The sequence below is a fragment of the Apium graveolens genome, chromosome 10, assembly GCF_009905375.1.
Source record: "Apium graveolens cultivar Ventura chromosome 10, ASM990537v1, whole genome shotgun sequence".
Classification (NCBI taxonomy): domain Eukaryota; kingdom Viridiplantae; phylum Streptophyta; class Magnoliopsida; order Apiales; family Apiaceae; genus Apium; species Apium graveolens.
Window position 1 is genome coordinate 106456594 of NC_133656.1, and position 10263 is coordinate 106466856.

Genomic DNA, 10263 nt, shown 5'->3' on the forward strand with positions numbered 1-10263 from the left:
TCTACGAAAAAAAATTGTGAATTCTGATTGGTCAATATTTAAATGATGGCTTCGGATTGGCTGAAAATTATGAGAAAATCTCTGATTGGCTAACTATATAATGTGGTAGACTCAACTTTTATAAAAAAAAGATACGTTTTATAAATATTATGCAAATTATATATAATGTACTTAATATATCTTCTTTCTTGAATCATATAATAAAGTATATAAATAATATTATTGGTCATGAATATGTAAATAAATATGTATTTAAAGTATTATTTATATTTATAATAAATGTAAATACATAAATAAGTAAGAAAATATATTAGAATCATTAAATTATAATAGGACTTTTTTATACTTATAATCGGATCGGCCAAAGGTAAAAGTACGTATATCATATAAAATTAAATACCGGATCCAACTAACAAATGGATATCCCGTCTGGTGAAAATATACATCTACTTCAAAATTTGGTATTTTTGTTAATATTTCAAAAAAAAGGTAAAAATTACCAAGAAATATTACAGTATCTGCCTCTTTTTTAACCACACTTCCGAATTTTCCGAACATTGAGAAGGATCAAAACCAAACTTGCATCTTTAATCCTCCAAATGGTCGGAATAACAGAAAAGATCTTGTGTAACTAACTGGATATCAGGCGCCATTTAACTTAACCCAATTGGTTAATTAAAGATGATGCAGACATGTAATAAAATGGTAGCCACATTTGTTGAAGAAAGACATTCAGAGGGAGAATTAATTTAGATTGTGTGGAGGAAAATATGTGACTTGGCTTTTGGGGTAAGCACCAAATCTCCCTACTACTAGCTTCTTTTGTGTTGCATGCTCTATGTTTCTTCTTCTATATCTTGTTTTTTGGCCCATTTTTCCTTATCTACTAGAGCCTCAGTTCTTTCTAATAAATCATTGTGTTTGAGAAAACTCATTTGCAAGGGAACTTGTGTCTGCACCATATATATCATTTATAGTACAACTAAGATTCCTGTACTTATGATATGTATGTTCGCATTAATATTCATGATCATCGAGAACTCTTTTACATACAGCTAGCTTAGGCATCTCTCTCTCTCTCTCTCGCTCTCTCCCTCCCTCCCTCCACACACACACACACACACTAGATGCACAGAAGACTAGAACAGATTTAGCTGCAAGCTGAGCATTAGTTGAGGTACCAATGTCATGCTTATCGCAGAACTTTCCCATCATTATATGTTTTCTTGTGACATGCAACAAACTCAAAATTTTCCACATTTTGCATTTTTTTTACTGAGTTTCCCTCTTTTAAAGTTAAATTCTTCTTCTACAAGCAAGTTGAAACTTGGCAAAATTCTACATGCTGTTTTTTTTTCTTATAAGGGAAGGACCTGCACTGTTTTCGGATAAGTAAGGACCTATTTGTCAAACAGAATATAAGAAGCCACCAATGAGCAATTTGTATTTAATCTGATTTTCTGTTTAATATGAGTTGGCATTCTATGCTATCTATCAGGATGGCAAAAATAACCTCTACCTTCTCCATGTTTGGTGGAAAAGTCTGGTTTTAATTTGATATTTATGCTATCTAGTTGCCATGACAATGGCTTGTAAAATATTGTTGTCCACACAAGTGTGTTACATAATCATCAAATTTAGGATATAAATACATGTGATCTATGAACAAATTCCAAAAATACGAATTATAAATAAAATGTTAATATTTAATCTTACAGAATTTTATTTGTTTTGGCTGAACCATTCACTCTACTATTACATCTCTAACTGTAAACATAAATTCCTTTTTGACTTGTGAGCAAGCAGAGTAATGGAGCATGCAGAGAAAAAAACAGAGTCTCCACCAGCATCATCATCCTCCACGAGAAACTCAAGAGGCTCACTCGAAGTCTTCAATCCATCAACTTACAATCGCCCGAGTAATTACCAAGTGTTCAGGCCACAATCTTCCTGGAAAAATTGGGCTGACAAGAACACTGAATCACCCGAGAATATCTCTGGGAGACATAATGATGCTTCTGATAAGGTCACCTCATGGATGGCACTTAAAGAGTCAGCACCTCTGCCATCGTTGGTGATTAACGAGGGCCTGAAATCTCCCTCTGGAGGTGGTTCAGTGGCTCAGAGGGCTGCAGAGTGGGGATTAGTATTGAAGACGGATGATGAGACTGGAAAGTTAAAGGGTGTCAAGGTGAGAAACTCTGGTGGAGATGATCCTAGTAATAATAAAGCTGGTACTCCGTCATCCAGAAAGAACTCAAGTACCTCCGTTAGAAGCTCTGGTGATTTATCGGATGATGGAGGTAAGCAAATTGTAGTACGGAAAATAACAAATAGTTTATATATCCGCAGACAGAGTCCTTGCCTTGGATTATCTAACACATGATTTATAAAAAAAATTGTGATATTGTACCATGTTGTCAATAATTACATTGTCTCATTATTAATTAAGGTATCATCTGACAGGTTTAAAATCTATAACAACGGTGGTAATATATGAATTGATAATTAGAAGTAGTTTTATTTAGTTCCAAATTTTGGTTTATGTGAAAACTCTTAATTTAAAAAACAAATGTAATGCAGATAAAGGGATACCGAGAGTGTCTGAAGACTTGAAGGATGCGTTATCAGCGTTTCAGCAAACATTTGTAGTATCAGATGCAACAAAGCCAGATTATCCAATACTCTATGCAAGTGCTGGTTTCTTTAAAATGACTGGCTACAGCCCTAAAGAAGTTATTGGCAGAAACTGGTAGATGTCTTACTTTTAAATATCTTGAGTGCCTGACATTATCATGTAGTAAAGGTCCATTACAAATATTTAGTTGCATGTACCCTACTCCAATAGGATTCGAGCCATCTAACTTTCTGTTACCAATACTAGAACTAGAGGGGTATCTGCTAGAATAACCTTATATTGGCATAAACCATATTGATGCATTGAAGAAAATCGTAAATTAGTGTTTTGGCAGCCGGTTCATGCAGGGTGCAGATACAAATCCAGAAGATGTGGCAAAGATCAGAGAAGCGCTGCAGGAAGGGAAGACATATTGTGGGAGGCTGTTGAATTACAAGAAAGATGGATCTCCTTTCTGGAACCTTCTCACCGTTTCTCCCATCAAGGATGAAACTGGCAAAACTCTCAAATTCATCGGGTCAGTATCCTACTCCCATTACTAATGTCAGTATTATTGATAAAGTAAAATATGTGCCGACATTATCATGTCATAGTGATATTCCTAGTGGACACTCTCTATGAGAAAACTTACAATACTTGCTCACTTTGCATATGATCCACCAAAATGTGGAGCTCAAACTTAAAATTTTCGATCCTCAACATTATTTATTAATAATATTTTAGAAACTATATATTAACATTAGAAAAAAGCCATTCTACACTGAACATACTATTTTGCCACTATAGTTGAACACAAAAAGCATGTTGTCTCAACAAGACTTGAACCATCGACCTCTCGCAAAGAGAAGAGAGAGATTCGTAAAGTAATAGACTTGGCTTACTGGCCCAACCTTGTGAAACTATAAGAAGCTGAGTGTCCCAGAGTGTCAAGTGGCAGACTGGCAGTAGCAATACTATTCTCATTCCCAGCTGCAAATAATTCATGTATTTGCTAGATTCCACCAAATCCAACCAAGATATGGATAGCAACAAAGTGGGTCTCTGCTTCTTCCTATTTCTTCGCCGTTGGATTGGTTCTAATCAATAAACATGACAAACTAATAATAGAATCAGCAGCAGATTCTTGGACACTAGCATTACAATTTGTCCAATTTGGGCCACATAAATTTAATGTGATCATATTGCTAAATTCTCAATCTTGATACTGATTGGGTCTGGTGTGGACCTAGTTTGTTCCCTTGGTTTTGATCACTCTTCAGTGACCCTTACAGAATTTATTTCATTTTTACAGGAAATATCTCCCAGTCTAAATAATATTAGGTGTTTGTTCTATGTAGAAACGATCAGTTCTGTTCATCGATAAACCTCTGTTTTTTAATTAGTGTTAATACGTATATAGTCAGGCTTCTTAGTATGCATGATACTTCTATGTGTTACTGGAATGTGTGTACATTGCAGTTGTTACAATCAGTTGTTAAACTCAACCACCAAATGAGTGTGTTACATTAAGGATCTCAGAAGCCTTAAAAGTGAGTATTACTGGATATCTTCTGTGATAAACACTCTCTAAATCAGTCTATGGGTGTTGGCTTAAGAACTATAAAACCTGATTCTTTTTGTAAATTAGAACTTTCATGCATCTGTTAGAACTTGTGGTATATTGAAAAATATGAACTTCTTTCAAAATTGGCTGGATGTATGTACAGGATGCAAGTGGAGGTAAGCAAGCATACAGAAGGTTCTAAAGAAAACATGATCCGTCCCAACGGATTACCTGAATCATTAATTCGATACGACGGTAAATAATCCTTAACGTGACTATAAATATTACAAGAAATATTTCAATAAATCTTCAAAGTAATAAACAGAGAAATACAAAATGTAGCTCGACAAAAAGAGATGGCATCAAGTTCAGTAACAGAGCTACTGGAAGCGGTGGAAAGGCCTGAATCCATGAATGTTCGACCTTTAATACGAAGATCATCTGATCATGGTAACGCGAAGGATCAGTTAGATGGTCTTGGTAAGCATTACACAGCTGTTACTACAGCTCCTCCCCCAAGGAGAAATTCTCATGCTGGTATCCGGACATCAATGCAGAGGATCAATGAGGTGCCAGATAAAAAAGCAAAAAAGACTTCACGACGCCATTCCTTCATGGGGTACGTGGCATATGCTAATATACTCATAGACTTCTAACTGATCACATATTCGTAGCCACTCGTTGAAAATTTATATGCTTAACATGTAGAATTATCAAGAAACGTCGAGCTAGTAGTGAAAGCGATGATCATCAGTTCGAAAATTTAGCACTTGGTGAAGATAACGACACTGGAGATGATGATGAAGACGACATCAGTGTGGCAAATGGTGATGATGACCGACCTGGTAGTTTGGATGACAAAGTAAAGCAAAAAGAGAAAAGAAAAGGAATTGATCTTGCTACTACTCTTGAACGTATTGAGAAGAACTTTGTCATTACAGATCCAAGGCTACCTGATAATCCTATAGTAAGATCATGCGTGCAATTTACTACATTCCTTATGCTTACTTGATTTTATGCTTAATTATCTCTAAGTAATGCAATGTGCTATTCATCAATGAGAATTTACTAATAAAATAATTAAACTAGACATTCAAATTTATTTTACAATGAATGGCTCTTTATTTTTCAGATATTTGCATCAGACAGCTTCTTGGAGTTGACAGAATACAGTCGTGAAGAAATCTTGGGAAGAAATTGCAGGTCCAGTTTTAGTGTCTGATTTCTTTCCAGTATGTTTAATCTTATTCAGTGAATGTTCAAGGTCTAAACTGAACTAGTTACATTGTTTATAATATTCTAAAATCTAGCCGAAGCAGATTGATGAACATTTGTTCCATGCAAACTAATCCATGTTAATCTTTTCTCGTATATTCTAACTTTCTTCATTGCACTTGTGGTTGAATAATATATTATGTACTTATGTAATAGGTTTCTTCAAGGGCCTGAAACTGATCCAGCCACTGTGAAAAAAATAAGAGAAGCCATTGATAGCCAGAAGGAAGTTACTGTTCAGCTTATTAACTACACTAAAACTGGTAATTATTATTTCTTTACAATCTCATTTTCATATATATAGTCAATACACCATAGCTATTAGTTAATTACTCTCCCTGGATATAGACTTTCGAGTAAGGGTGAGTAAACCGTCTTAAGGTTTTGCAAGTGTTGACAATTTTAAACGTATCTTATTATGTTTTATCCTGCTTGCATTAATAATTCACATACATGTGTTCATGATTTTCAATAACTCTGATTATCTCAATTTGTTATCTAGGCAAAAAATTCTGGAATCTGTTTCATCTGCAGCCTATGCGTGATCATAAGGTAGATAGAGGAGTTATTTGTATCAGTTTAGCATAATCAATTTTTACATTTATGATTATATGTATCATCAATTTGGTTATGTGCACAGGGAGATGTGCAGTATTTTATAGGGGTACAATTAGATGGTAGTCAGCATGTTGAGCCACTTCACAACTGTATACCTGAGACTACTGCTAAAGAAAGCGCAGTACAGGTCATAACAATATGAAATTCTTTTGTTGTTCTTAGTAGCTAACAAGTGACTTTAAGCAACGTGTGATTCATTTGCGTTCAAATTTTAGGTGAAAGAAACTGCAGGGAACGTTGATGAAGCAGTGAGAGAACTTCCTGATGCTAATTCGGTAATATTCTAGTGTTAAAACATTAATTACAATTGTACCATTTTCTAGATCAAAATTTTAAAGATATTAACTGTTTTATATGCAGAAACCAGAAGATTTATGGAGAAACCACTCAAAGAAGGTTCATCCTAAGCCTCATAGAAAGGATAGCACGGCTTGGAAGGCTATTGAGAAGGTATGTGTACCAGTCTTCATATATTTTACTACTGTGAGGAAAGAGTTCAAATAACACAAGATTGTCTAACAGTAGTGGAAGATTATGAAAACAGATAGTGAAAACTCACAATTACGCGAATCTTGATTTTTTTTTCCTATTACGATATATATTATGTTTTGACTGTTCGATCTGTGCCATAAATCTGAGAAATTTAAAAGTTAATGTATATTGTTTTTCTAGCTGTGGCTAGTAATATTTTAGTGACTCTCACTTGGTCCATTTTCAGATTCTTGATAGTGGAGAGCAACTTAGTTTGAAGCACTTTAAGCCGATAAGACCTCTAGGATCTGGTGACACTGGAAGGTTTGTCGATTTTCCTACCTAAAATATGCTACTTTTACAAAGCATTGAACTTTTGTGATTTACCATGACAATATAATTAGTCTCAGTGACTGTAATGCCCTTCATTAATACATGAATCTCTGAACAAATCTCACATCCTTTGGAATAAGGGGTTATCTGCTTACAAGTTATCTTATCCTCCTTCATTATTGTCTTGAGCAAACAGCAGATCTTTTTGAATGACAGTGTGCATTTGGTGGAATTGTGTGGTACTGGTGAGTATTTTGCAATGAAAGCTATGGATAAAGGTGTAATGCTTAACCGCAACAAGGTAAAGAATTGAACCTTGAAGTTTACTTTCATCTTTTCTGTCCCAAATCTAGACTCAGCATAATGTTGCTTCATTGTGATATACAATTGTAAGGACGAGACTGTTTCTTCTTTCCTTTTATAGCTGTACGAGGCAATTCTCTTTCACTGAGAATATTCCAAATCTTTAGCAAAGAACAGACTTAAGTGTATTCACTGAGATCATCTTTAGTTTTTCAATTCAATTTCAATCTGATTCGTCTATTAATTCGATGTACAACATTTCTTTACATTTCTTGTTTTTTGTCCTGCAGGTCCACAGAGCTTGTGCAGAAAGAGAAATTCTAGACATGTTGGATCACCCTTTTCTTCCTGCCTTATATGCTTCATTTCAGGTGAGAGGTGGAAATTTTACTGTAAATGTTTATGGGTTATTGCTACGAAGGTGGACTAGAGCTGCAGAATTTAATGTATAAACAATAATTTAATTAAGTGATTATACTCAATTAAATTTGAATTTTTTGTAAGAACAATGTAAACCTAAAAGGCTAGGCTATCTTTCTGTTCCATGTAAAATTGTGTAGACATGAATTCAGAATTATGCATTGTCCAGGTTAAAACAGGTAATAAATTCTGATCTATGTGTTTTGCAGACCAAAACACACATTTGTCTTATAACTGATTATTGCCCCGGAGGAGAGCTGTTTGTGCTTTTAGACAAACAACCAACAAAGGTGCTAAAGGAAGATGCTGTCAGGTAATATTAAAAAAAATTGCAATAGCAGATTAGTGCATTGCAGGCTGTTCAATTTAACGTCACTTGACAACCAAGAATGTAAACAAACATTATGTTCTCTAAGAAACTTTGTCAAAGATTTGAATTTTTAGGCAAGTAATATAAATCTGATTTAATTTGATATCTTGTTGCATGCAGGTTCTTTGCTGCCGAAGTGGTTGTGGCATTAGAATACCTTCATTGTCAAGGTATGGTCCATCTTCGTTTAATTTATAAATTATCTTAATGGTTTTAGATCAATAAATAAAGTAAATAAATTTGCTATTCTTTTAAAAAATTATTAAGTAAACAAACTATGATTTTCCAATTTAGAATCTCACTGCACGGCACGTGCTTTCTTGCATCAAGCACATTTGGAAGTATCAGTTATGTTTAGGTTATAGAAACATTCTCCTTATGCATCAATGTCATTCAAATGCCTATTTTTATTTTATATTCAAGCAATTAGAGAATATCATTTGTAATATGTCTGACAAGTTTCCTTTATGTGCTGTTAAAAAACTACCCAGGTATTATATATAGAGATTTGAAGCCTGAAAATATTCTGATCCAGAGAAATGGACACGTGGTTTTAACAGATTTTGATTTGTCCTGTTTGACGTCCTGCAAGCCACAGGTGTGTCTGCTATCACTTACTTTAGGCTAAGTTCAACGCATCCTCGTAATGCTGTTAATTTCTTGCCTGGGAAGTTCTTAGAAGTGAAGTTTAATATCTTGCTTGTAGCTTTTAATTCCTGAGATCACTGATAAGAAAAAGAAGAAGAAGACTAAGGATTCGAAAGAACAACATCCTATTCTCCGCAACACACATCATAAAGGTCAACCGGATCCCATCTTTATGGCAGAACCCATGCGAGCATCCAATTCTTTTGTAGGAACCGAGGAATACATAGCTCCGGTATGTCCATTTCTAGAACATTGTCGTTTTATGCATTTTTCCATTAGCATTGAAGATTCAAGGATATTCGTGGATTTCTAAATTAAGGATTTGAACCATGAGACAAAATTGTAAAGAAACAAAAAAAACTCATCTCTATATCACATTAGAGCTTTCTGATCTACAGGAAATTATATCAGGAGCAGGTCATACTAGTGCAGTCGACTGGTGGGCTCTTGGTAACTACCTTTTGACTCAAGTTTAAATACAGATTTTTCATACTCATCAGCAATACGTGCTCTTAAATGTAGATTACCTTTGCACTATGTAATAAGTGCAGAACAAAATGATATGCATACTTTTAAAACCTATTTTATTTTTGGCTGATAGATTGATTTATAACTGTAGGGGTTCTATTATATGAAATGCTGTATGGATATACACCATTTAGAGGAAAGACAAGGCAAAGAACTTTTGCTAATGTTCTGCAGAAAGATATTAAATTTCCGGGAAGTAAAGTGGTAAGATTGTTATAACAGTACTTTTCACCAACAGTAGGTAACAAGAGTTTTTTTTGTGAAACATACTCTAAAGAGAAAGGGATGAACTGAAAGCACATAATAAATTAGAAGAAGTATCATATGTGATAGTATGGCATTCTCTATTCGTATAGGTGAGTCTCCAGGCAAAGCAGTTGATTTATCGATTATTACATAAAGATCCTAAAAGCCGATTGGGAGCTCGTGAAGGTGCAAATGAAATTAAGCAACATCCGTTCTTCCATGGAATAAATTGGGCTTTGGTTCGTTGTCAGGTATTTTAATCAATATTTACATTGTTTGTTAGAACAAAATATTCTGATTAATAAGCTGAAAGTCTTGAATATACATACGGGTCATTGAAATGGGAGAAATTCGTGGCACATGCATTTTTGCACAATTCACAGCACACTTAACAAGATTTGATGGCTTTACTGTAAAAAAAACCACAGTGCCTAACATATGCTTTATTTGCTATTCAGAGCCCTCCTAAGTTTGATTCTCCTCTTTTCGAGCTGATAGAAGCAGAAACAAAAGATGAAGAGGCCAATCCTGGGCTACAAGATTTACAAACAAATATATTCTAAATCAGTCCTGCTTGCACCTGTTTTAAGTGCAGCATATGCCGTCTCAAGTTTATGCTCCGATTCCTCTTACAGATATATCGTTAATATTGTGTTACTGCATTCATGTTGTCACATTGAGCTTGTCCATTGTAGGAAGAAGTGTTCTTTGTTTTCGTGTGTTTTATTTTGATATTAATATTTTACGTTCTTGTCAATACAAACGGACGTATATGGTCTATAATTGAGGAAAAACATTCCCTGTAACATGAGATGTCAGGGAAAGAAGTGGCTGCAACAAAAAAGCAATTAATATAGTTTCTTCCCAAAA

General features: G+C 34.6%; 1 protein-coding gene across 2 annotated transcripts; it reads left to right on the top strand.

The window, feature by feature from the left end:
• Positions 1-749: 749 nt before the first annotated feature.
• On the top strand, positions 750-10263 carry LOC141693991 (phototropin-1-like). Of its 2 annotated transcripts, none has more exons than XM_074499192.1 (24): positions 750-789; positions 1807-2303; positions 2584-2752; positions 2973-3155; positions 4345-4436; positions 4524-4800; positions 4890-5148; positions 5314-5384; positions 5613-5719; positions 5959-6008; positions 6097-6201; positions 6290-6349; positions 6435-6524; positions 6793-6869; positions 7095-7179; positions 7472-7552; positions 7811-7914; positions 8092-8141; positions 8463-8569; positions 8678-8851; positions 9018-9069; positions 9239-9351; positions 9504-9644; positions 9852-10263. In XM_074499192.1, exons 2-24 carry the CDS (start codon positions 1811-1813, stop codon positions 9954-9956), a joined length of 3045 nt encoding a protein of 1014 aa, XP_074355293.1. In that variant the 5' UTR covers positions 750-789; positions 1807-1810; the 3' UTR covers positions 9957-10263. The 2 variants fall into 2 exon arrangements, with proteins under 2 accessions (XP_074355293.1, XP_074355292.1); XM_074499191.1 differs by lacking the exon at positions 750-789 and adding an exon at positions 855-1177.

Bases quoted from the DNA above. Each gene is read 5' to 3' on its own strand.
- LOC141693991 (XM_074499192.1), top strand. From the start codon at position 1,811: ATGGAGCATGCAGAGAAAAAAACAGAGTCTCCACCAGCATCATCATCC. The intron at 2,304-2,583 runs GTAAGCAAATTG...AATGTAATGCAG, and splicing joins TGATTTATCGGATGATGGAG to ATAAAGGGATACCGAGAGTG. The intron at 6,009-6,096 runs GTAGATAGAGGA...TTATGTGCACAG, and splicing joins AGCCTATGCGTGATCATAAG to GGAGATGTGCAGTATTTTAT.